At 54.6% G+C, this 27495-nt stretch overlaps 1 protein-coding gene across 1 annotated transcript; it reads right to left on the bottom strand.

Moving 5' to 3' along the window:
• Positions 1 to 342: 342 nt before the first annotated feature.
• LAPTM5 (lysosomal protein transmembrane 5) lies at positions 343 to 27495 on the bottom strand. The gene is made up of 8 exons (XM_081218535.1): positions 27324 to 27495; positions 12014 to 12107; positions 11256 to 11332; positions 9528 to 9659; positions 8339 to 8461; positions 7060 to 7155; positions 3041 to 3133; positions 343 to 1750 (listed from the first exon to the last, which is right to left on the bottom strand). Exons 1-8 carry the CDS (start codon positions 27408 to 27410, stop codon positions 1661 to 1663), a joined length of 792 nt encoding a protein of 263 aa, XP_081074661.1. The 5' UTR covers positions 27411 to 27495; the 3' UTR covers positions 343 to 1660.

Genomic DNA, 27495 nt, shown 5'->3' with positions numbered 1-27495 from the left:
CCCTTCCCCAGATGGGGGGTAACTGGAGGCTAGTCTGACCTATTGTGGTCACCCCAGTGCCCAGTGTAGGACCTGGCTCCAGGTGGGTGCTGTCCAGGTGAATGGAGTCCATGCCTTATCAGGGAGACATCAGGGTGCTTAGAGGGTCCATGATTTGTGATCAGAAACAGTGCCAGGTCATGACACTCTCTAGCTGGACATGGCCTCTGAGAGTTTCTGGACTGAATGAACTGTCACATGTGTGTGTGTGTGTGTGTGTGTGTGTGCGTGTGTGTTGGGATGATGGAGGTTGTGTTCCCAGCCCTGGCCATACACCATATTTTAGGAACCACATCAGCCAGAGAGAAGCGTGTTGCTGCTTTATTGAAACTTCTTCCCCGTCACACAAAGCAATGACACAGTGGTGTGGTGGGGAACCCCTTGCACAGCCCTCTCCCTCTGCACCCCCCTTGCAGACCCCAGAGAACCCGCCTCTGTGGCCTTATCTCCGCCTTTGCGTCAGCGACCTCGGGAATCCCAACCCCCAGGGAAGCAGGCAAAAGAGGGGGTGCAGGGACCAAAACCTTCCCTGTGGCCCCACCAACATGAACCCCCCAGGCGGGGACTGTGCCCACAAAGGGTTTGCCTGTTTTGACTGAACTAACCTGCGGATTTAGTCCAACAAATGGGTTTGCCTGATTTCAGCACTGAATTTCTGCTTGACCACAAGCGTCGGGCAGAACTGGGTGGCCTACAACCTAGCTGGCAACGGATGGGCTGTGGGACAGCCTGACAGCTTATTACTAGAAATGACCGCGGATGAGGAGACCCGTTTCCCAGGACCCACTGCCATGTGACCAGACTGGCTGCGTGTGACTGGTTGTTGAGGATGACAACTCTTTAGCAAAACTATTGTGCGTTTGTAGAGACTGATGATTGAAACAACAGTTATTTCTGGGACTAGCCCTTGAATGACAGTTTGGCAACTGTCTGACTGAATTTTCGTGTGAATTAACAATTATTCAGGACGCACAAGTACTGAATTGACCGCAGGGGGCAGCCGGTTATTGGACTAGATTGAACTGAATGGTTTGGGGGGCTAATGTGATTTTTTTATTATTGGATTTTATCACTATTCTAAGTTAACTGAGGGTTGGCTGACTTAATAATTGTTTAAGGAACTATTGGAAGAAAACGGATGTATGTATTTGGTGGGGAGGACTAACTGATGATTACTTGACTAAATTGCTCTGTGAATTGACAACTATTTGCAAACTGACACAATGGACCCTTTTATTTGACCACATGGTTTTCACTGAAATGACAAGTGTGTTTGTGATTTGTCAGCCACTTGGTAAAACTGGTCAAGTTGAGAGTTATTTAACCAAACTCACTGACTTTAGAAAGACCAATCATTTAAACCAACGTCAGAGCTGATCAAAAGAAGCTGAGTGCTGTTGGACTGAACTTTTGAGACCCAATCATTCAGCCTAAAGGGGTTAACCCAGTTGTGAGCATCTCCCAGGCCCCGCAGGAAAAGCAGGCCAGCGAGCGGGACACAAGCGGATTGTCCTGAAGTCAGCCAGGTGGTTCACCCAGGCCACAGGGGCCACCTAAGCAAAGAAGCAGATTGCGAGGTAGCTCCGCCCCTCCCAGCACCAGGGCTGGGGCCTGGTGAATGTCACGCCTCTGAGTATGGGGGTGGTGCTGGGCCCCCCTCCGGAATCTTGTATGGCAGAGACACGGCTTCCTCATAGGATGGCAGGACCACCTGGGAGAAACAGAGAGATGAGGGCTGAGAATTGACCAGATGGGTCCACTACCCCAACCTGGGGTTAAGGGGCTCCAGCCCCCACCCCTGGCAAAATGATGTTGATGATGATGATGACTAGCATGCCTTGGGTACTTACTATGTGCTAGGCATGGCATGCACAGGACAGGTGCGGTTTCTGTTCCTGTAATGGACAGACTTGCCTCTGCCTGTTCCGCATCAAGCCCCCTAGTTTTGATAACAACACACTGTTTTCCCTGGGAAAACATTCTCAGTCCATGTGCTTTCAAAAGAATTGATCAGCCCTCTGATCTGGCGGAATGGACATGAGACCTCGTGTCTCATGGGGTGGTCACTCAGAGTAGAATCTCATCCTCCTGTCAATCGTCACTGGTTTGGCGATAGGCTTGTAACCCAAGCTGGACCAATCAGACATGCTTCTGGGATGTCTTTCTTACTGCTGGGGTTGCTGAGAGGGTGGGATGACAGCCTAGGGATTTCGGCAACTATTTTGCTACCATGAGGAAAGGGCTGCCTTTCATCCTGAAAATAAGATCATGTCTGGACATCAGGCCTCAGCCATGCCTGAGCCAGACCTACATTGGACTTTCAAGTTCTATAAGCTAATAAATTCATTTTATTTTTTACATAAGTGAGGGAGAGTTGGGTTTCTGACACTTGCAACCCAAAAAATTCTTGACTAATACAATCCTCATTTTACAGTTGAGGAAAGTGAGCCTCCAGTAATTTAAACCAGCTGCACTTTTCCCATCATTTTTCCAATCAGCTGCTTCTAAGTGCACTTAATCCCCCTGCCTGGAAGGCCCCTTCCCCTTTCCCAGCTAACTTGTACCCGCTGACAGTCTAAGACTTGGTCAAGTGCTACCTCCTCCAGGAAGCCTTCCCTGACACCCCAGGTGAAGCCAGGTGCCTCCTCTGTGCTCCCATTGCCCCTGTGCTTCACACCGAGTTGTAATTGGATCTCTGTGTCTAGATTCACTCTGGACTATACTCTCCTCCAGGACAGGGTGGCATCTTAGTTTTCTCTGAATCCGAAGGGTTGGATATGAGTCCAGGAAAGAGTAAGAAGCAGAAAATGTTTAATGCATGAATGAATGAATAGAATCCTGGACAATCAGAGTGGAAAGAGATCTTCCCATTTCTTCTGGTCCAACCCTCATCTTACGAGTGGAGAAACTGAGGCCTAGCAAGGCAGAGAGACCTGCCCTAAATGATACAGTGAGTGGCAGAGCTAGGACTTGACCGCCCCCCCACCCCCAGCAGGCTCACCTTCTGCAGCATCTTGGAGCTGCTCCTCTCCTCGGCCGAGTTCATGTACTTCATGAATCTGTAGCATCTCCACACACACTTGAACATGTAGACCTGGAAAAAAGGCCCAGGTCAGGCTGTGCTTTGTGACCCTTCTTCTCAACACCCCAGCAGGCCTAGGACAGATGCTGGGCGCTTCCTGGAGATCCCCAGCTTACCCTGAAAGGTCAGAGCCCTCTTCTGGTTGGACGGGGCCTCACCTGCCCGTCTCAGGTGTTCCAGGTGTTTCCCTTTCACTGCCCCACAGACTCATCACAGAAAGGAGCTTTTTAGAGGCTTCTGCACCACCCTCCAGCCTCCCTGGCAATAATCCTGCAGATCCTGCTTCTCCGCCCCTGAGGACTCGAAGCTTACCATCTCCTGAGGTGGCCCCGCCCATCCTGGGACAGAGCTGACAGTGGGAAAGTTTTGTCTTCAAAACTGCTTACGGGGGCTTCCCTGGTGGCGCAGTGGTTGAAAGTCTGCCTGACGATGCAGGGGACATGGGTTCGAGCCCTGGTCTGGGAAGATCCCACATGCCGCGGAGCCACTGGGCCCGTGAGCCACAATTACTGAGCCTGCACATCTGGAGCCTGTGCTCCGCAACAAGAGAGGCTGCAATAGTGAGAGGCCTGCGCACGGCGATGAAGAGTGGCCCCCACTCGCCGCAAGTGGAGAAAGCCCTCGCACAGAAAACGAAGACCTAACACAGCCATAAATAAATTAAAATTTAAAAAAAAAAAAAAAAAAAAAAAAAAACTGCTTACGATATGTTGTGTTTGTTTTTTTTTTTTTTTTTTTTTTTTTTTGCGGTACGCGGGCCTCTCACTGTTGTGGCCTCTCCCTTTGCGGAGCACAGGCTCCGGACGCGCAGGCTCAATGGCCACGGCTCACGGGCCCAGCCGCTCCGCGGCATGTGGGATCTTCCCGGACCGGGGCACGAACCCGTGTCCCCTGCATCGGCAGGCGGACTCTCAACCACTGCGCCACCACGGAAGCCCGATATGTTGTTTTTTTTAAGCAGATTATCCAACAGTGTATGCAGTAGTATCCCATGTTTATAAGTGCAGAAAAATCATATGTATGGATGTATATATCTGTCAGATAATGTGAGCAACGGCTTTCTCTTAGCAATTGATGTAGGAATTGGGGAGAAGCGTTCCAGGGTGGGGAGTGAAGTCCCCAGGGGTGTGTTCAAGGAACAATAGCCAATAAGTCTCACTCTGCCCCCAAAGGAAGGAGAGCAGGTCTTGGCATCGAGAAGGTCCCTTGTTTTATGGAGCCCCATGATGGGGACTTAAAAGGAGCAGAAATAAATAAAATGAATTATGAAAGAATGAAGTACGAAGGGCCAGGGCAAAGCAAGTAAGTGAAGGGTAGCCAGTGAGGCAGGGTTGGGAGTCGGGGTACAGAGAGAACTCCCACTGCATGAAGATAAAGAACAGGAGAGGGGTGGGGAGGGACGGAGGTGAGGGGTGGGGATGGACGGAGGTGAGGGGTGGGGAGGGACGGAGGTGTGGGGTGGGGAGGGAAGGAGGTGAGGGGTGGGGAGGGAAGGAGGTGTGCGGTGGGGAGGGACGGAGGTGAGGGGTGGGGAGGGACGGAGGTGTGGGGTGGGGAGGGACGGAGGTGAGGGGTGGGGAGGGACGGAGGTGAGGGGTGGGGAGGGACGGAGGTGTGCGGTGGAGATGGACGGAGGTGTGCGGTGGGGAGGGACAGAGGTGTGGGGTGGGGAGGGACGGAGGTGTGCGGTGGAGAGGGACGGAGGTGTGCGGTGGGGAGGGACGGAGGTGTGGGGTGGGGAGGGACGGAGGTGAGGGGTGGGGAGGGAAGGAGGTGTGCGGTGGGGAGGGACGGAGGTGTGCGGTGGGGAGGGACGGAGGTGAGCGGTGGGGAGGGAAGGAGGTGTGGGGTGGGGAGGGACGGAGGTGAGGGGTGGGGAGGGACGGAGGTGAGGGGTGGGGAGGGACGGAGGTGTGGGGTGGGGAGGGAAGGAGGTGTGGGGTGGGGAGGGACGGAGGTGTGGGGTGGGGATGGACGGAGGTGTGCGGTGGGGAGGGACGGAGGTGTGGGGTGGGGAGGGAAGGAGGTGTGGGGTGGGGATGGACGGAGGTGTGGGGTGGGGAGGGACGGGGGTGTGCGGTGGGGAGGGACGGGGGTGTGCGGTGGGGAGGGACGGAGGTGTGGGGTGGGGAGGGACGGAGGTGTGGGGTGGGGAGGGACGGAGGTGTGGGGTGGGGAGGGACGGAGGTGAGGGGTGGGGAGGGACGGAGGTGAGGGGTGGGGATGGACGGAGGTGAGGGGTGGGGAGGGACGGAGGTGTGTGGTGGGGAGGGACGGAGGTGTGGGGTGGGGATGGACGGAGGTGTGCGGTGGAAATGGACAGAGGTGTGCGGTGGGGTTTGGGCAGTTTCTCTCTAGCAGGGTATATGACGTAAACCTCCACGTTGTTCCCCCCCGAGCCTTCAGGAATATTCTCACTGTGCATCACTAATGCGCTTGTGCTAGGTCAGTCCTTTGAGGAAAGGTTAAAAGGAGCGAAGTTGTTTCCAGCTTGGCACTGGATGAGAGCAGAGACTGCTCAGGGCCTGGGATGTAAGGAGGCAGTGATGTCTGGCTACACCACCCACATAAAAAGAGGGGGAGGAAATGCACCCAGATATCAGAGGTGCTGCTCTCCGAGTGGCGGTGGTTGGTGGGCTGATCGTCTTCTTTCTGCTCATCTGTAGTTTCTAAATTTCTACAGGGATCATATGTTACTTTCACAATCAGAAAAGAACACTTTTAAAAGCCCTTCCTTTTCTTGAGTCGACATCAGCCTCCCTGTGGCTTCCGGCCACAGGGCCCCATTGTGGCCTCTAGAATCCCCATGAGAGTCCTTTGGGTACTTGGAGGCTGCGATCAGGTCCCCCTTGAGTCATTTCTTTCCCAAGCTGAACTGCCCTGGTTTCCTTGACTCCCGAAGACAGCAGCGTTTTCTTGCCTCTTCACCCTCCTGTTGTGCTGCTTTTTTTTTTTAATATAAATTTATTTATTTATTTATTTTTGGCTGCATTGGGTCTTCATTGCTGCACACGGGCTTTTCTCTAGTTACGTCGAGAGGGGGCTACTCTTCATTGCAGTGCGCGGGCTTCTCATTGTGGTGGCTTCTCTTGTTGCGGAGCACAGGCTCTAGGCACGTGGGCTTCAGTAGCTGTGGCACGTGGGCTCAGTAGTTGTGGCTCACGGGCTCCAGAGCGCAGGCTCAGTGGTTGTGGCACACGGGCTTAGTTGCTCCGCGGCATGTGGGACCTTCCCGGACCAGGTATCGAACCCATGTCCCCTGCATTGGCAGGCGGATTCTTAACTACTGTGCCACCAGGGAAGTCCTGTTGTGCTGCTATTAATGCACTCCTGTCTGTCCCATGTCTCCAAGAACTGGGACCTGAAACAGGACTCTATCCTCTGAGCCTGACTACCCCTGAGAAGAATAAAACCAATCCCCTCCATCCTTCTCATCACCAAACCTCTAGTAATATGACCTCAGGGCCCATCTACACTTTGGTGCCTGAATCACGTAAAGCTGTTAACATGGGCAAAGCAAGACTTAGGGTGTCCCTTTCACAGGTGAGACCCAAGACCCAGAGAGAAGTGACTTGAAAACCAACCACACAGCTAGTGAGGGGAGAGCTGGGATTCAGACCCAGGACTTCCTGAATCTAATTCCAGACAAAATAGCTCCTCCTTCCCCTGGATCAGGTCTCTCTGAGTCACACATTAAGTCCCCGACCCCTGAACACAGGTGGGTCTTCACAGATCCACTTGCTCTAAAGGGGGCGTCCCTGAGGAGCCCATGTGTGGGCACAGGGGCTGGTGTGGGGAGGGCTAGAGTTAGGAGCCAAAAGCAGGGGGGACAGTGTTGGAAGACACACTTCCCTGCCTCTTAACAGTCTGGCATCAGTGGGCCCGGGGCAGCTCAGCCTCTCCACCCCTCCCTGAGCCGTGGGGCAGGGGCCACTCACCTTCAGGATGAGGACAGTGATGAAGGCGATGGAGAAGATGACCATCATCTTGATGAACTGGCTGTGAGCCATGCCTTCCTGGCTGGGGAGGTAATTCTGCAACAGATTTGGGGGCCACATCAGTGTCTCTGGCCATAAGGAACACTAACAGTACCGACACATCGAGGAATAAAAGCCAGCTCTCCAAGCACACAGGAACATGCTGTGCCACAGCCATTATCTTGGCCCAACCCTTCAAGGGCCCTAGGAGGCCAGTACCACCTACCATCAGCCTCATCTGACAGGTGGGCAAACCCAGGGAGACAGATGCAGCTGATGCCTGTCCAAGTGACCCTTATCTGGCTGGTGCCCCATCCCCCAGCTGGTGGTGGGCCACACCCGTGTCCTTCTCTGGAGGATAGTCTTGGTTGACGGAACCACCTAATCCTGAAATACCTGGGAGGTATGCCTCGTCCCCTAGGGGCACCTCACAAGCAGGACTGGTTGATGGAAGGTTCCTGCTCTGGTGGGACAACTGCTGTGGCATTTGCAAACATGTGCACACATCCTCTGACACTCCTCCCTCGAGTGTGGGCTAGACCTAAAGGCTCACTTCTCACAAATAATAGGATGTCGCAGAGGTGAGTGTGACCTCCAAGACCACAGGGCCGTTTCCTCCTTGCTCTCTCTCGGATACCCACCAGGGGGAAACCGGAAGCCATGACATGAGGATGCTCAAGCAGCCTTATCAAAGGCGCACACGGTGGGGAACCGAGGCAAAGATCCCACAGCCACGCCAGTAAGCCAGCTTGGGAGTGGATCCTTCAGACCTAGTCAAGCCCTTGGCGTCCACAGCCCCAGCCCCATCTCAGGTGCAACCTCAAGAGAGACCCTGAGTCTGAACAACCCAGCTAAGCCACTCCCAAATTCCTGATCCTCAGAAACTATGTGAGGTAACAACTGTTTATTGTTTTAAATCACTATGTTTGGGGATCATTTGTTAGACAGCAATGAAAACACTAATACCATTTCTGCGCTACAGTTCATATTCCAGGGCACCCTCTGGGATCCAGCAGTGCTACTTCTAAAGCCACATGTGTGCCTGGTTTCTTCCTTTTGTCTAACTTGCTTCCCTCATTCCTTTCAAGTTTCTTCCTGAGAGCTGTCCTTCAGGAAATCACTTGCACAAGAATCCCTCTCCAAGCTCCACTTTTAGAGAACCCAGCCTAAGCACTGAGGCACAGAGAGGGAAAGCAACCACAGAGCCAGTGATAGGAGCAGACCCTCAGCCCAGACTCACCATGTGGTTCATGGACTTGAAGTTGAGATAGGTGGGCACTTCCATGTAGGAGCTGCAGAGAGTCAGGATGCTCAGGCAGAAATCCAAGAGCTGCAGGGTCATCAGTGGGACCTTGGAGGGGCCCTTTGGAGGAAGAAGACAGACCAGCAAGTCAGCCCCAACCCAGAGACCTGGGTACCACGGGGCACACAGTGGCCCCTCAGCTTGAGAGACTGTCAGCCAGAGACATTGACGACTCTCTGGTCCATGGTACCCAGAAAGAAATGGAGGTCCATTCTTCAGACGTTCACACCATGGGCTGGTACAAACCCAGGACTAGAACCAGGGTCTCCTGACTCCCAGCCCAGGGCCTTCTATAATGTAGCTTCCCAGCCTCTTCAAGGACCACAGTTAGGGGAAGTGTGAAAAGCAACTTTGGGGAACTGTGTCTGTGATTGGCACCAGGTGTTGCGGGCATTCCCACCAAGGATGCTTACCATCCTTACCTTCCTTTCTTCAACGTGGTTACAAAGGAGGGACAAAAGAGGGGCTGGGGAGGGAAACGGGGCATGTCCCTGTCCCTATGGTGTAAATGCACACGTGGTTGGCATTTTTTCCGTTCTTACCACATGCTGAGCACCCTGTGCACGCTTTCCTCATGTAATGCTCATAAGACATATTGATGACACATGATCTCAAGACACATTTTACAGGAAGAAATGTGGGGTGAGGGACTTCCCTGGTGGTGCAGTGGTTAAGAATCTGTCCGCCAATGCAGGGGACACGGGTTTGAGCCCTGGGCCGGGAAGATCCCACATGCTGCGGAGCAGCTAAGCCCGAGCGCCACAACTACTGAGCCTGTGCTCTAGAGCCCACGTGCCACAACTACTGAAGCCTGCATGCCTAGAGCTGGTGGTCCACAACAAGAGAAGCCACCGCAATGAGAAGCCCGCGCAATGCAATGAAGAGCAACCCCCCTTCGCCACAACTAGAGAAAGCCCGCGCACAGCAACAAAGACCCAACGCAGCCAAAAATAAATACATTAATTAATTTCTTTTTTTTAAAAAAAGAAGTGTGGGGTGACTTGGAGGAGCTCAGGGACTTGCTCAAGCTCACCAACTAGAAAGGGCCCTGGGGGCTCCCACGCTCACTGGCCTGGGCTCCTGCACCTCCCCCGCTGGCCGGCTGTGGGACATGGGACACACTCACCACCCAGCTGCTGCTCCGGGAGACGAACTTGTAGGCAGGCAGCTCGATGTAAGAGCCCAGCAGGGTGAGCAGGCACAGGAGGAAGTCCATGATTTGCAGGGACAGGAAAGGCAGCAGGTATTTCTCCCGGTTCTGAAAGGCAGGCCCAGCATGGTCAGGGGTCCCTTGCACAAGGCTCTTCCATGCAGCCTGATGGCTCCATGGGCCCCCTGGCCCACAGTTCCCTTCCGTCCCGGCAAACTCGGTGCTCTCCTGAATCACCTGCGGGGCTTGGCTGAGGTCACCTCATGGGGATCCACATGCCTTCCTCTGAGGGAGGCTCTGGGCGTGGGGAGAAGGTAAGGCCCAGGCCCTGAGGATGAGCAGTCTCGGCGTCCCAGGAGGTACCAGGGATAGTTCCCATCTACAGAGATAAGCACCTGGGGGCTCCAGGACCAGGGTCTGCCTCAACTTGCTCTTAAGAACCCAGTGGCGAAAGACTTTGTGTCCATTTGACAAATGAGAAGGGAAACAGAGAAGACTTCCTGGAAGTGGGGGCACCAGGGCTAGAGCTGGAAAGAAGCAGGAGGGAAGGGGAGAGTATTGGTGGCAGAAGGGCTGGCCTGAGCCAAGGCCCGGAGGAGGGAAATGTCTTGTGCTGCTTTAACAGTAGGTCTTGCCTCTGTGTAGGCCACCCCCGGGGATGTTCAGTCATAGTAAGAGACCCTGGGAGGCTGAGGCTGAAGTCCCTCTCCTTCAACTGAAAGCAAGTGACCACTATGACCAGTGTAAATGCGTAGGAACCCACAGTTGGGGACAAAAATCACAGAAAAGGTGGTTTCGTGGTTTCTCACGTGGTTGTCTAAAATCACTCAGGAGGCAGCTGAAACAGCCCAGACTGAAGCTCAGAGGCTTCAGGGATGACCTGATCCATTTTGTGTTTCTGCATGGACCACCGGGAACCAAGGTGAAATGACTCCCTGCGGTGTAGGGCTCCCGAGAGAGTAGCGTTAGCTAGGGAGTGAACACTGGCATTTCAGGCAAGGTGGAGACATTCCAAACTAGCCCCAAGTCACCACCCCATCCTGCTGGCCCTGGGAGGGCCAGTCCACCACTGTCTGTCCAGGAAGGATTCTCTTTCCGAGGTCTGGTCTCATGGCTATGTGGCAGGGGCCTGGCTTCCTGCCTTGCTGGGGGCCAAGGGACAGACAGGTTCCTCTCTGCAGGAGGCTGAGTCGCAGCCCGCCTCTCTCTCTCAACCGCTAGCTGGATGGCACTGAGCTGGACGCATCTACACTCTCCCCTCTTCTCCTCTCACTGATTTCAAAACCCACTGCTTTCTCCCCTCTACCTAGGCCTCAGAATGACCCTTCCTTTTTTCTCTACCAAATTCCCTGCCACCATTTGCAGTTCAAAAGGATGTGGGTTGCCAGCTAGTTCAGCCAAAGTGTCGATGATCAGCAGTGCCCATAGCCGGCTGTGCACACCCTCGTGCATGGAGGGTGTATTTTCACAGGGAACCGAGGCCTCCAACCTGAGGGACCTGGTGTGGAAAAGGGGGTTTCCAAAACGTCAGTGAAGCTCTCGAGGGTGCAGTTTGAATCTCCTCCAAATACCCACCTCCCACCTCTCAGCATCCAGTGCTGCCCACATAGTGGGTGTGAATAGGGTGGAGCCAGGAGGGCAGCTAGGCTTCCTTGCCAGCCCGCAGATCCTGGCCCCCCTTCCCCTCTCCGACCAGGCACTCACCTTGACCACGCCGATCAGCAGGCTCAGGCTGATGTTAAAAAGCATGGTGATGAGCAGGAAGCTGGAGATCAATTCCGCTGAAAGGCAAAGAGAGCAGTGAGGGGCCCGGAAGTGCCCCCAGGAACCCACACCTGGGGTTCCAAGGACCACACTTTGGGAACCACTGGTGTGGGCACTATGCCAGTGAACCAGAAAGCCCAGGCCCTACCCTCCTGCAGTTCTCAGTCTTCAGGGGCACACAGAACAGTTCAGGTAACACAGGACAGTATAACAGAGGGTGCAGGGTGGGAAGGAGGCATGGGGTCTGCTTTAACTGGGATGAGGTGGGGGAAGGCCTCTGAGGAGGTGGCCTGTGGGCAGAGTGACCAGGAGTCCAGATAGGGACCCCGAGACACAACCCAGCTTGGTGGGGTCAGCGCAGCTGGAGCATGGGGAGCGAGGGGGAGCGTGGATGGAGCTACGAGGCGTGGGAATGTGGCCAGAGAGAGCAGGGGCTGGAGCCCCCGTGAGGAGTTTCGATTTTATTCTGGGTGACAGGCTGCTATTGAGCGGGAGAGCCCGGCTGTCACCGTTCTAAGCTGATTAGGTTTGCAAAGCGCCATCTTATCTGCTCTCACACCTGGAGACTTCGGTGTGAACAAGTGGACTTTCTCCATTTGCAGACGTCAAAAAGGACAAGTGGCAGAGCCTCAACTCCACCCCTAGCCGGTGCCCATGCCCCTGCCACCCCACCCCACATCGGCTTCCCCTGGACCTACCGATCCTGAGGTAGCCTGTCTTCGAGAACCTGCAGGAGGCCTTGCCGTGGGCCACCTCCACTGAGTGCTCAATGAACAGCAATACACTCATGATCTGGGGGCAGAACAGAGCATTAGTGAGCCGGGGCCTGCACAGCTCCGCCACCAACCCCTCCCACCCCGACGGCATGCAGCCAGGGCCTGTGAGGAGGGGTGCTGGAGGAGATGGAACGCGGGTCAGTGGGGCACCCCAGGTAAAGCGTGGCCTGTACAGACAGACAGCTCAAGCTCGTCGTTCCTCCTCCTTCCCCTTCCTAGCTGTGTGAGCCTGGGCAAGTTACTTGACCTCTCTGTGCCTCAGTTTCCCCAGCTGTACAATGAGAATAATACTGACAGCTACCTAAGGAGGCAGATGGGAGGAGTAAATGAGAACATCCCAGGAGAGCACACGATACCTGTGACTCCTGAAGGTCAGGCTTGAGGAAGCGGGGGAGACTGAGGGCTCTCACCAGTGACTGGGCCCCTGCTCTGCACTCTCTTTTATAATGAAAACGCTGAGCATCATGGGATCTTAGTCACAGCATCGGAGCATCACAGAACTTCAAGTTCTTGGGATCATCCACACAGGCCTGGGAGCATCTGACCTGTGAATCCCAGCCCCCATGGCCCCTCAATCCCCATATGCAACATGGGGATAATAATAATACCTGTCTCATAAGGTTGTAGTGGGGCCAGATGGGATAATTCACTTAGAGTACCTGACAAATAGTAAGCGCTCAATCTGTGCTATTATTATCGTTATTATTCCCTCTAGACTATAGGTTCTAGGTAGGGAAGGACTGTGTCTCTCTTGTTCGCTGCTCTAGCTGTGGTAGATGAATGAACAGAAGGATGGGCGGAGGGATGGATGCATGAACGAATCAACCCTATTCCTTCAGGGGACCCTTGCTAAGAATGACAGAGAAGAGGCAAACCTGATGGGCATGAGTGTTGCCATGGTCCTGGCAATAACTGAAGTCCAGCCACAAAACTGCAGTTTGAAAGAACCTTGGAGGTCACCTTACCCCTGCCCTCCATCTTCTAATGCAAGAATACTGTGCCATGCAGCCTCTACTTAAATGCTTCCAACCACGGGGAACTCACAACCTTCTCTGTGTCCATGTCCTTACAGCAAGGCTTTCCCCCCAGCATACACACACACTTCTCCAGATGCCATCTGCCCACACTGCCAACAAGATGTCTCCTCCCTTGTAGTGGATGTCCTACCTCTATTAATATAGCCTAAGTTTACACTGGCTTTCTAGGCGGCCCTCCACTAGTAACTGACGCTCAGCTGACAAGCAACTAGACACCCACCATCTGTTTCCCCCTAGCTGATTGTGTGGGTTTTTTTAGCTCAGACATAGGTTTCAATTTGTCTTCCTACCATATTACATCCTGTTCAGGGGCAGAAAGGGACAGCAGAGAAGACTGATGAGGAGCTGGGCTCCAGAGTCAGTCAGAGATAGATTTGAATCCAGGTCATTATGTGACCTTGGGCAAGTCACTTTACCTCTCTGAATTCCCTCATCTGGAAACTGGCAATCACTGGATTTAATAAGGAACAAATTGCATCGTATTTGCAAAGCACTGAGCTTGGAGGCTGGCAGCGGGTGCTCAGCAAGTATAATCTGCTTTTGGCTGGTGTGCGCTTACGTGGGGCAGTCGAGCAGTACCGTGAGGAGAGTGTCAGGGGGCTGACAGTGAGCTTGCTCTAGCTGCCCCCTCTCCGTGGTGTGGGGTGAACCAGAAAGGCTTTGTTTCACCAGGAGAGTGGAAAACAGCTCAGAGCGGAAAGCAGACATGGAGGGGGCTGTGGCTGGTACCCACAGGAAACAGCTCGGAGAGAGAAATGCGGCTTCCTCATCCCCTAAAGCCTGGAGCTCCAGCCCCTCTTCTCCCAGTTTCCCTTGTAATGAGGGAGAGAGAAAAGGAGGCAGATGACGGTTCAGTCCAGGACAGAACGGGGCACCCTGAAAGAATGGGAGCTCTTGGGCTCCCTGGGGTGTGCCAGCAGAGCACACATGAGTCGCCGCAGCTGGGCTTAGAAGGGCACTAGCATTCATCAGCCGTGGCACAAGAAGGCTTTTGAAATCCCAAGAGTCCAGGATTGTCTGAGATCTAGATAGAAGCTCAGAATCAGACAACCCCAATGTCCAATCACTGGAAAGAGCCTCTACCCACTTACTTTATAAGTTCCTTCTGCTTGTTTTCTAAGCTCAGAGAGGTTAGGTGGCTTGCCCAAGGACACACAGTAAGTTGGGGACAAAGTGGAGACTGGAGTCCCAGTGTCCCAGTGCTGTCCTGATGCCTTCCCACACACCCCACTCCCCAAGTCACCTCAGAGCCCTGCTAGCCCCGACCCCAGAGGGCTCAGATATTTTGATCATGTGCCTATGTCAACAAAACCTTTTGCACACACTACTTTCTATTTCTTGATTTCCAAATTATATGCATGTGCTACGGTCTTGGTTTATAATGAACATCATAAAACACACTTACCAAAAATATCCAGAAATGAATAAAGAACATGATTGACAAATTTAGAAATTCTAATATTGTCCTTCTGAGGCCCCAGTGCTCACCTTGGGTATCACTCCGATTTGGAGACCAGTGCTAACACACCAACCACTCCCCAGACCCTTAATTCTGGCCCCAAACATCTCCCACAGCCCTGCCACCATGTCTGCAATCCTGCCATTAGCGTCCCAGCTGCCCCTCTTCAACCACGCCTCCTGAATATCCTGGGATCCCAGGAAGGGGAGGGAAGAGGAGGGACATTTGTACAGCCTGACTCCATGCCAGGTTTGCCACCCACACCATCCCAGTGATCCTCCCAAACCCAGCCAAGGGACTGTTCTTAATGCTCCCACCCCCATATCACAGGTGAGGAAAGCGAGGCTCAGAAAGGCCCAGTAATTTGTCCAAAGCCTCCCAGCTGATCATCTGTAGGGCCGCGATTCAAACCCAGGCCAGTGGGCCCTGGATCTGATTCTCTTCCCCCCTCCACTGTCCTCCCAGCATCTCCCGGCCTCCTGGCTCTGCCTGAGGCCTGCCCTCCTCGCCCACTCCCATGTGGGTGCCCAGCAGAGTCAGCAGGGCACCCACCTCCTCTTCCCTCTGCCATCTCCTCCACCTCCCACAGCTTGTGCAAGAAGCAGCAGCAGACACCAGAAGCATTTCTACTTTCGTAAAAACCACCTATGTTTAAAACCAGCCTCATCCTTTACCCCATTTCACCTTCTCAACCATCCTGTAGAGAGAGGGAGATAATTCTGTCCCCATTTGCCAGACGAGAACACTGAGGCTCACCGAAAGCAGGAACTAGCCCCAGGTCACAGAGCAGGGCAACCTCAGAGTCTGACTCAGACCCTCTCCTGGCCCCTAACCTTCAATGGAAGACACCAGTCCCTGATCCAGGAGAAAGATAGGCGTCTCAGCTCCCTAGGAGATGGGGTGGAGAGGAATTGACATTTCTTGTGCACCTACTGTGTGCTTGGACCTGTACACACAGACTTGCACCATCTCCCAAAACCCTGCAAGAGAGGCAACATTTTCCCCATGGTATAGACGAGGAATGGAGGCTCAGCAAGGAAAATTCACACGCCCTGTGTCACATGGCCTGGCTGGGATGCGAACCCTGTTGCCTGGGTTCCCAGGGTCCAGGCTCCACTCACTCAAGGCTGAGTGGTTGCTCTGGGGCCCAGCCCTCGTCTCACCAACCATCTGCCCACTCTCCCCTGGCAGCTGACCCCCATCCGTGGACACGCGCAGCTCAGAGGACAGCAGCTGGAACTTGAGGCCGCTCCCACTGCCTCATGGCTGTGTAACCCTGGCCAGGTCCTGGCTCCTCCCTGGCCTCAGTTTACCTCCTCCAGTCAACGTGGAGAGTCACCCCTATTCGCACTGGAATGATTGAACTCCTGCCACTCGCAGCACGTCACACCTAGGCTGCCCAGAGTCTCCCACCCCAGAGCTGCACCCCGCTCATCAGAAAGCCCTCACTGCTCCACCCAAGTCCCCAACCAAGCGCTGTTTGTAAGTCCAGAAAGTGCCTGGCTTACCTATAGCATAAGCTGGGAGAGGCCAGGAAACTCCAAGAGTCCAGATTTCCCAGGCCACCTGGCCCTCCCCTTCCCCTCACGCCCCTGGTTTCCACCTGGACACAGAGCTGCCCTCTCCCTGAGCTCTGGGGACCTGCCTGGGCCATGACTCATGCCCTCCTGCGACAGGAACGGGGCTTCTCTCCTCCCACAATGCTCAGGCAGACGGCATTCACGCACCCAACTTTTCCTCCATAATAGCATCTTCTCACTCACTGTACCTTAATTCCACATGGTGAGATCACGTGGTTAAGAGCCAGGATGCTGGAATCAAGTGGCCAGGGCCCCAACCCCAGCTCTGTGGCCTTGAGCAAACCACTAACCTCTATGATCCTCAGTCTCCTCATCTGGGAAATGGGGATAAGAACTGGACCTGCCTCATAGGGTTGCTATCAGGTCAAATGACGCGCCATCACCAAGCCTGGCATACAGCAAGTGCTCCATCAGTGCACACCGTTGGGCAGATATACACTTGCTCCCTCGTTTATTCATCCAGTAAACACTCTCTGAGCACATACTGTCTCCAGGCCCTGTCTGGGAAAACCACTGACCCTGACCTGCAGGTGTCACAGTCCCCAGGGGAGCCCAACAGGGGACCAGTGTGTTTAGAATCACGACACGGGACATGCAGGGGGCGCAGAGTCCCTGAAGAGGGAGTGATCACAGCTGTTTGGAAGGCTCAGGGAGGGTTTCACAAACAGGAAAAGCTTGACCATGGCTTTGAAGGATAAGTCAGAGTTTTCCAACAGAGAGGAGAGAAAAGCATTCCAGGCAGAGTGATCATGGTGTGTCAAGGCCCAGAGCCGGCAGTACAGACCCAGCGAAACTCGGGGGCAGGGAAGAGGCAGGGAAGGCCTCTTCCCTGAAGGAGGGGATGTCACTGGTGGGAAAGTGAAGCCCAGAGAGAGGCAGTAGCCAGCCCAAGGCCACACAGCGAACGTGTTGCAGAGTCAGAATCAGCCTCCGTCCTCCTGACGCCACACCAGGGCTCGGGCTGCATGACCGAATCAGTCCTGGCCACTCTCAGCACGCCCACTGCCACCTCCACCCTCCATTCCCCTTTCTCACCTCTTCCCTCGGCTTCTCCCCCGTTTCAGTTCTCATTTTCATCCCCTCCCCGTCTCTTCTTTCTCAATTACAAACACAACTTCCCTAAGCTGAGCAATGGAGGAAGTGGCTGGGAGGCCAGGAGAATTTCTACTTGTTTTCCTGGTGGCTCTGAGAAGCAACCAACAGCCTGAGCTGAAATAAAGGGGCCAGCAGTTGTAGGAGGAGAGGAAGAATCAGGGAGGGTGGCAGGATGGGAGCACTACTGAACATGGCCGTGGCCATAAAGGTGGTGATGCCGCCGCTGAACGGAATAGAGGTGAGGGTCAGGCGGGACTGCCCATGGTGACGGTGCTGGGAGGCGGGACTGGCTGTCCTGTGGCTGCACTGGGCATGCTGGTGACAGTTATGCTCCTCTGGGCAGTGATAATAGAGGTGGCGGTGGATGCTGCAGGGGTGGTGGTGATAGAGGTAACCACAGGGCTGCTGGGAAGTTGTAAGTAAATGCAATGGCCGTAAGGCCATGCTGTTGCTGCTGCTGTTGATGGCAGAGGTGATTGCATGTTATGATGGTGGGGACACCAGATCCCCTGGCTCTGGGGATCAAACACCAGTTCCCGGTCCAAGAACATGGGCCCACCCTCTCGGACCTCCTGGGGGGCTTAGGACCCACCCTCTCATAAGCAGGCAGGCAGAAACCCATCCTCTGAGCTTCTGAGGGGTAAAATTTACAGGGACCCCCAACGCTCAGTGAGCATCTACTATGTGCCAGCCGGTGCGTGGACACTTTCCTGTCTGTTAAGTCCACTTCTCCGCACAAGTCTGTGAGGTCAGGACTGTTTACCCACTTACATCCAAGGAGAACAGGGACTGTGGGTGCCTCGGCCGAAGCGGCACAAGGAGTCTGGGCTGGGCTTGTCCTCAACCCTCCCCAAGAGAGATAACGCCGTTTGCACAATGGGAAACCGGTCCCAAGTGCACAGCCCTTCCTGCCCCTCTCCCCTTCCAGGGCTGCTCCACCCTGACCCTACATCCTCCGGCTCTGGCGGCCTAAGAACTCAAGGGCTCCTGCACACTCAAGCTATTATTATTATCACTGTCCTCCTCCTCCTCTTCCTCATCATCATCATTGCCCCCACCCTGAAGCTCAGTCCCCTCTACCTCACCCACCCACCCTGTTTTCCCTGGGGGTCCCCTGGGGCTGTCTGGCGAGAGAATGGGAGCAAAGAACCAGATGTGTCAGTGTCAGGAGGAAGCTCCCCTGCCCCAACCCCACCCCACACTTCCTGTCACAGCTTATCGGGGGCCACTGCGTGGGGATCATTCCCCCGCCCCTGCAGCACTGTCTCCCCAGCCACCTCCCCAGCTGGCCCAGATAAACAGCATGATGCGCTCCCTCCCCCCAAAGCCAAGGCTCAGCTGCTGCCCCAGCCGGGCTGCCTTCACCTCCCTGCGAGCCTGGCTCCTCTGGAGGCTGTGGCTCTGCTGTCCTCCCTCCCATCCCCGGCCCCTCCTACTATTAATTGTCCCCCCCAACCCCGCCTGGCCCCTTTACTCCTCTGTGCCTCAGTTTCCTCATCTGTAGAACAGAAAGAAGGCTCCACCCGCTAGCAAAGCTGTAGTGAGGAAGGAGCACATGAGGTGACATATGTCTGCTACCAAAGATGATGATTCAGAAAGATCGAGTGACCAGCAGAAGCACTTGGTGTGGACTCCAAGCTACAGGTCCCCGTGGCCATTGTAATAGCCCACCCTGGAAACAACCCCAATGTCCTCCCCCAGCACAACAGGCCAAATACATTGTGATATATTCATGAAGTAAAATACTATACAGCAAGGGGGAAATGAGCTGGATACACGCGGCCACACGGAGGAAGGTCACAAATGCAATGTGGAGAGAAAGAAAGAGCCCATGTTGTGTAATCTCATCCCTGGATACTTCTAGAACTACGTGTGTTGGAAGAAGTCAGTGGGGGCCGCGTAGTGATGAGGTGGGGACACCAGGGGCCCTTGGGGGCTGGTCCCATCCTATTTCTCAATCTGGGTAGAGGTTACCTGGCTGTTCACTTTGAAAAAGGTCATCAAGACGTGCACTTATATAAATTATGCATCAATAAAAGGTTTGCAAAAGTCAAATAAAATCGAGATTGGTTGCCACCGGGTCAGACCCTGGGGATTACAAAGATGGATCAGGCTGGGCCAAGCCCTGGATGAGCCTCCGGGCCTCCAGGGCAGACATGACCCCCAGGACCCCAGCAGGTGGGGGTGGGAGCTGCCCTGGGATGGGGGGAAAACGCTGGGAGCTCGGGGTCCAGGAGTTGGGGCTCCAGGAAGGTTTCTGAGAGGCAGTGAGTCTTAAAAGAAGATTTCTTCCAAAGGTCAGTGGGAAGGGTGCTCCAGGCAGAGGAAACAGCAGGAGCGAAAGCAAAAGAGAGTGAGACGCGTTTAGGAAACTGCAAGAAGCTTCTCTTGGGGAACTGTGACTTGGGCTTACCATGTGCCAGGCACAGAGGAGGCCCCCAGGAAATGGTAGCTACTGGGTGGCTGGGCCAGTGGAGGGATGCAGGAGATGCTACTGGGACATGTGGTTTTACAGGGATGTGACTTTGGGGTCAGCAGGGGTGGGAGAAAGAGCACCCCGGGCGGAGGGGACAGCTTGTACAAAGGCCGGGAGCTGGCAGAGAACACAGTTCAGATGGCGCGTGCCAAGATTCATCACCCTGCAGGGTGGGAAGTGCCAGGACGGGAGCAGCTCACTCTGGCACCACGTCCAGGAAAGCCAGTGTGTCATCCTCTGAGCCCTGTGCCTTGCCTGTGCCCTGCGTGTGACAGCCCAGCAAGGCCCGTCCTCTGCTCTCTGCCCTTTGACCTTTCAGACCTGCCCCCATGAAAGAAGACAGGATGGCAAGCCTTCCCCTGAAGGAGCGGGCACTAGGGGCAAAATTTCTGGCCCAGTGAATCCCAGTGGCTTCTGCCATTCTTGGTAGTGGGGGTGGTGGTCATCCGTTATGGGCACCCATTTGGGAGCTCAGAGTCAGCCTCCAGGCTTGGTCCACACCCCCATCCTCCTCCACTTCTTGAGTATCTAGAGAAGTACCCTGTACCCCCCCAAACAATCCCCATAAAACATCAATTCCTTATTTACCTTCAGGGCAAAGGTCCCCACGTGACAGTAAATGTTACTATTACTGGAGCATTTAGGAGAGGCCAGGTCCTCTGAACACTGACACCCACTCTCGTTCATTCGTCCCCGCCTCAGCCTTAGGAGGCAACTTCAATTATCATTCCCATTTCCCCCCCCCCCGTTTTGCAGGTGCCATTGAGACTGCATCTTTGCATGCGGGCTCCGTGTTTCTAAGAACGAGGCTCCCCGGATATTACAGTTGAACCCCACCCCATTGCTGCCAAGAAGCCTGCCCCTCCCCCACCGCGGTCTGAAGCAGCAGCGGCGGAGCCTGGGCCCCCGAGCAGGACACCCGGGCTCTTGTTCTTTATCTACCCCGGGGCTGCAAAGTCGCTTGGCCTGTCCGAGCCTCCGTTTCCTCTTCTGTCAAATGGGGGCTCCAGGGGTAGCTACAATGTGTGGGGCACTCGTTGGGTGCTAGGTGTGTCTCCCACCTGGTTTCCTTTGAGCCTCTGACCTTGCAGGTCATAGTTATTGGCCCCCGGTTGACAGGGGAAGAAACTGAGGCTCGAGGAGGGGGAGGGACACGCTGGGCCTGCAGCAGGGCTGAGGGGTGGAAGGCGGGAGCCAGTGCCTCACTCTGTACAGCTCCCTGCTCAGCTTCCTGCCTCATTAGAGGTTCTGTGCACCCTCCCCTTCCCCCGGTGGGGTGCAGGTCCCCTGGGAGACCAATGCAGGCCTCATAGTGAGCTCAGAGCGAAGTCCTGGTTCCGGACCACTGCCCTGGGCTCAAAATAAAAGCCTCACTTCCTGGGAGGCTCTGGACTAGGGTGGTGACCAAGAACCTCAGCCCACCCAGGCTCTGCCTTCCAGCCACGGGGCCGGGTCTGATTGGGGCCCCAGCCCCTGCACCAGCCCCTGGACCCTCCCCCAGGTTGGTGCCTCTCCCAGCTATGGCCCTCTGACAGCAGTGGGTCCCTCTGACCAAGGTGATGCCCGATTTCTGGAACCACCATTCTCTACCCCCAATTCCCAGAAGCCCCTTATTTCCCTTCCCTTCCCTTCCCTTGGGCCTGAGAACCAGGAAGTGGGGAGGGGATAAGGCACAGCCTGGGGTCTGGCCTGTCCTAGCCCACCTCACACAGATGACTGGCCACCATCACTTGGCCCACCAGGCCTGGTGCAGGAAGAGACCAACTTTGCCCCCAGAAGGCCCTGCGTGTCACCCCGCATTGGCCCAGGGGGTCCAGTGGTCCTCTCGATGGCTCCAACACTTTATAAGCTAGAAGGCAGAGTGCACACCCCAGAGATGGGGAGCACAACTGAGTTCCCACAAGGGCCCCTTGGCCAGGGCATTGGGGAGGGGCCACGACTCCCACTCTACCCCGCATGGAGGCATCAGGCGTGAAGGCAGAGGTTCTAACAGACGACCTAACAGTTGGGACCTATTTTTAGGCCCCAAACAGATGATCTCTCAAAAGGGGAGTGGCCTCTGGTCACGTCCCACAGCCCACACTGGGCACTCGCCTGCCAGCCCTCCTCTCCAGTGGGGTCACATCAGCTCAATACCTCAAAACAGTCACCCTGAGACAGGGACCACTGGCCCCATTTAACAGAAGAGAAAATTGAGGCTCAGACAGCAAAGGCACCTGCCTGCTCAAAGTCATATCATGAGTGAGTGATAGAGACAGGTCTGTGATCTTTTCCATCCCAAAGTGGAGCAGAGAGAGAAGAGCTACTGGAATTCTGAGGAGGACAAGCAGGAGGGCTTCCTGGAGGAGGAGGCTTCCCATGAGCTGGACCATAAAGAAGAAATGAAGACTGGGTGACAGAAGGGTCTCTCAGAGAGACAGACAGACCACCCCTGGGCCGTGGGCCAGGTAAAGAATTCATCTGATCACTCGCTGGCTCATCCCACACACCTGGGTGCTGGTAGCTGAGGCCTGGAGCAAGACCTTCCCCCACCTCCCTGTGTGACCTGGAGCAAGCCAAGGATGCTCCTGGGCCTCTGTTCACTCATCTGTGAAATGAGAGAACTGGGTCAAACAGAGATCCATCCTTCTACCATGAAGCCTGAAAGAAGCCAGGCATTTGGTCCAGTCTTATCCCTGCTGACCTCTGTAGCCTCCCCCACCACACCTCACGACCATCCCACCCTCGACCCCAGCTCTATGAGCTTCTCCGTGCTTCCAGAGCATCACCTGGCCTTTCCTACCTCCCCGCCTTTGCTCTCTGCTCCCTCCACAAGCATATGCCCTTTTTCCTCCAACATTCCCAAGTGAAGTCCTGCTCATCCTTATCACTCCAGCCTCCTCCCAAAAGCCCTTGCTGAATCCCCAGTGTCCACCCCAGGGCTGGGCTAAGGCCTCTCATCTGTGCCCCCATAAGAGCCAGCACTGTCATCCATCAACGCCATTATCACAGTTTTTCCTTGGCGGGTTGGAATCCCTAGGGGGCAGAGGCCAGGAATGAGTCAGGCCCATGTGCTGGCCTGGGGCTGAGCACAGAAAAGAAAGACATGTTTGAGAGGCTCCTTTAAATAATGGAGGTTAAGTGCTTTTTTTTTTTTTTTTGCAGTACACGGGCCTCTCACTGTTGTGGCCTCTCTCGTTGCGGAGCACAGGCTCCGGACGCGCAGGCTCAGCGGCCATGGCTCACGGGCCCAGCCGCTCCGCGGCATGTGGGATCCTCCCGGACCGGGGCACAAACCCGTGTCCCCTGCATCGGCCGGCGGACTCTCAAACCACTGCACCACCAGTGAAGCCCTAAGTGCTTTATTATTAGCAGTGCCTCAGAGACGGAGCCTGTTGCCAGCACAACTGTAAGTCGAGTGGTCAGACCCCAGAGCACTGATAGAGAAAGTCACTTCACAGTAGAGAAACCTGACAAATGCGACCTCAGCCAGGTGATCAAGGTCAACACCAACAGTGATAAGACATGCAGAAGTACACACTCTTGATATGAAGTGCGGAGAAGGGCACTTTACCTCTGTGGTCTTCCTCCCGAAACACATTGCCCAAGTCTAACCATGAGACAAGCACCAGACAAGTCCCATTTGATGAATATTTGACAGAATACGTGACTAGTACCCTTCAAAGCTGTCAAGGTCATCAAAAACAAGGAAAATCTGAAAAACTATCACAGCCAAGAGAAATCTAAGGAGGCGTCATGACTATATATAACGTGGGATCCTGGAAGAGAAAAAGGACATTAGGGAAAAGCTGAAGAAATCTGTATAAAGCATGGACGGTAGTTAATAATAGTATATCGGGCTTCCCTGGTGGCGCAGTGGTTGAGAGTCCGCCTGCCGATGCAGGGGACACGGGTTCATGCCCCTGTCCGGGAGGATCCCACATGCCGCGGAGTGGCTGGGCCCGTGAGACATGGCCGCTGAGCCTGCGCGCCATGGCCGCTGAGCCTGCACGTCCGGAGCCTGTGCTCCGCAACGGGAGAGGCCACAACAGTGAGAGGCCCGCCTACCACAAAAAAAATAATAAGAATAATAATAGTATATCAATATTGACTCATCAATTGTGACAAATGTGCTATATTAATATAAGATGTTAACAATCACGGAACCCAGAGGTGGGGTATACAGGAACTCTGTACTATACAATTTTTCTGTAAATCCAAAAGTGTTCTCAAATAAAACGTTTATTTTAAAAAGTAATACATGTTCATTGCACCAAATACAGAGAATACAGAAAAGTAGCAAAAAATTAGAGCTTTCACAACCTACAGCCCAGAGACAAGCCATGGCCAGCATCAGTCTCATTTCCTCCTGGCCTTGTTTTGGTGTATCCTGTTGCTACAGGGTTGAAATCGCCACAGGTTTAAGCTTTTTATCAGACCAAATTTCTAATGGAATTCCAGGCACCTTGGAGAGGAGAGGTTAGGGAGGGAGATATTTCTAGGCAAAAGGGTCTTCTGGGTCCCTATCTCCCGCCATTAACTTGGGACAGACATGCTTCGGGTTGCCAGACAAACCAGAACCAAAGAGGCCAATTTACAAAAGTTCTCTGACTCCTCTATGTGTGCTAGTTGGAGTCAGAAAACGCTCACGAACCAGAGAATCCTCTACACAAACCCAGTGAAATGCTGAGGAAGGTCCTCCAGCCATTGGACACGGAGGTCCTCCAGTAATAACGCCCCGATGACTCAGTAAAGTGGGGCATTGTCTCAGGATGCCAAGAGCCCGATTTAACCCTCCCCAGAGGGGTCCAGTTCACGAATAGCTCTCCGTGTGCAGGGCCGTCGCCCATGACTGGCTCCAGACGACGACCAATCTGGGTGATCAACACATCTGGATGGCAGCTTCTCTTTTTCCATCCAGATGTTCGAGGCCCTGACAGCACACCTGCCACCCAACTGCCAGGCCACAGAGAAAGCCCCCAGGCCCTGCCCTTTCTGGGAAGGAGCAGAGGCCTCTTACAGAGGGAGCAGGAGGACGATCCTCAACCAGAATCAATCGAGGACCCCAGCCCAGAGAAGACCACCCGGCTTCCAGACTTTTCTTCTGTTCTCCTGCCTTCGGGTCTAGAACATCCCATGGCTCCCCATTACCCACAGTAAAGACAGTGGTTCTCAACTGGGAGTGATTTCACCCCCAGGAGACATTTGCAGTATCTGTAGATATTTTGGGTTATCACAGCTGGCGGTGTGCTACTGGCATCTTGTAGATAAAGGCCAGGGATGCTGCTAAACATCTTACAATGTACTGTTCAGTCCCCACAACAAAGAATTCTCCAGTCCCAAATATCAATAGTGCCCTATAGTGAAGGCCCAGCCTCCAGCCTGTCACTCCAAATCGCTCCCACCTCCTGCTCCCCAGCCTAAAGCCTCCAGGTTAATCTACGTAGGGTCCCCTGCACAAGCCACTGTCCTCAGCCTCCACACCTTTGCACACCTATCCCTCCCCCATCCATACTCCCCACAACGAAACTCTACACCTCGGCCAGTGACACCTCCTCCAAGAAGCCTTCCTTGATCACTTGCCCACACATTCTCCAGCTCTTTGGGCAGGAGCTGATGTCACTTAAGTGTGTAGAGGTGAGGACCTCGGACGGCATGATCAAAAAGAAACCGCAAGAGTCACAAAGCCCAGGGTTTGCAGGGCAGACTCAGGGCCCAGCAGACTGCAAATGGATTGACTTGGTCTGCACAGGGATTTCTTTTTTCCCTCAAATCAGTCATCAACATGGAAACAGCAGAAATTGTGACATAAAAGCCTTTGTTTCCTGTTTCTCCAAATGTCAAAAGAGCGGCTGCTGGGGCCCACATTCCTCCATGGCAACAATCAGCGGAAACAGAGAGCGGCCGGCCGCCAGAATAGACCCAGAACAGGCTCCCCAGGTCACTGCAAGGTCCATCTGCCCCACTACGCTCATTTACAGGAGCTGCCTGGCCCCTGGAGGCATTGGAGTTTGAGACCTCTGAGCTGGTCCATACCCTCTTGTCCATCATCTTATAAAGGAAAAACTGAGGCCCAAGGGAGCAGCTTGTCCAAGGTCACATAGCCAGTTAGTGGCAGAGCAGGGGTAGGGACGCAGGGGCCTGCATCCCACAGGGACACCCCTGCTTACTACACTGTGTTTCCAAGAATGTTGCACAATCTCAGAGCTTGAAGAGGCCCGAAGGACTTGGTCTGGGGACAGTCAAGTGCCATTCACTCCTCTCAGGAGCACTCTTGCGTTGGTAGAAGCTAGGCAGAGCAACATCTGAGCCCCGCCTAAAATCAGTGTTCTGGGGTCTGACTGCTTGACTTACAGGTGTGCTGGCAGCAGGCTCCGTGTCTGAGGCACTGCTAATAATAAAGCACTCAAATACCTGTCAAGCACTGCTCTGTGCCTTGTAGATATTTACTCCCTTGATCCTGAGAACAACCCTATCAGAGAAGTATTATTATCCTCATGTCCATTTTTTAGACTAGGAAACGGATATTCAGAGAGGTTAAGTAAGTGGCCTGAGGCTGCACAGCTAGGAAGTGATGAGGCCAGGATTTGCACACAGGAGTCTGGATCCAGAGGCTGTGCACCAAACACTGAAGAGCACCAGCCCTCCGAAGGCTGGGCTCTTGCCAACAGCCCTGCCTGCTCTGCGCGCAGCAGGAAGCAGATGCAGCCAGGTCTGAGCAGTTTACAGCAGCCCACCACAGTGTGCCAGATTTAGGCTAATTTTGAGGAAGCCCTTCCAGGCTCAATAAAGAACTGTTAACCACAGGCCCTGAGTCACCCTGGGAAGAAGGCCCCTGGGTCTGGGGGAGCTGGGTGTGGCTTGGAGCTGTGGGCTGGGGGGATAGTTCTGGACAGGGCAGAACAGAGACCCCAACCTTCAGCCACCAAGACAGAGGGGGAGCCTCTGGCCCCAGGGGCTGTGACTCACCCAGAGTCACTCTGAGTTAATAAGAGACAAGACTCCGTACCCGGCTGTGCACACCAGCCTCCAAAGGGGAAACTCTGGGCCCGTTCCTCCTCGGCTGGGCCCACAGGCGCTCAGGCCAGTCCAGGCACCCTGTTCGTATGTAAGCTAAGAGGGCACAGCCCCCTCCCTCCCCTCTGGAAGCACAAAGGGGAGATTCGCACTTCTCATCCCCTCCAGTGGCCCAGGCCCCATGCCTGTGACCTGACCCCATTTCCTGACAATGATCCCAGCTCACATTTCTCTCAAGATTCCTGGCTTCCAAAGCACTTTCACGTCTGCTGCTCCATTTGTACCTGGATGAACTTGTGGCTGCTAAAGGTCCCATTTCACAGAGGCAGAAACTGAGCCTCAGAGAGAATGTGAGGTACGTTTGCTTAGAAAAAGGACCCCGCCTCCCACTCCTGCCACTGCTGCAGGGTCCGCTCCCCCGCTTTGGACAGAGAGGGAGCCCAAGGCCCGGAGCAGAGAAGGAACTTGTCCAGGGTTCCAAGAGGAGAAGGTGAGCAACGGTCCTCCCGTTCGAGGGGTCTCCATAGATCAAGGCCGCCCTCACACGCACACACGCACACACAGTGTCCCGGGCCGCCTGCACACTCACCACATGGTAGATGGCCAGGGCAGTGGTGGCAATGCGAACGTTGAAGCAGCAGCAGGTCTGGCGGATGGCGGCCGCGCGGGGGGCCATGGTGTTGCCTCCCCTCCTCCAAGGCACTGACAGGGAAGGAGCCAGGAGCCTGAAACAGGGCAGAAAAGGGAAAGCTGCAGGCGCC

This window comes from Mesoplodon bidens (genome assembly GCF_964165515.1).
Source record: "Mesoplodon bidens genome assembly, chromosome: 2".
Taxonomy (NCBI): Eukaryota; Metazoa; Chordata; class Mammalia; order Artiodactyla; family Ziphiidae; genus Mesoplodon; species Mesoplodon bidens.
The sequence above is the reverse complement of the archived record's forward strand: the minus strand, read 5'-3'. Positions and strand labels throughout refer to the sequence as shown.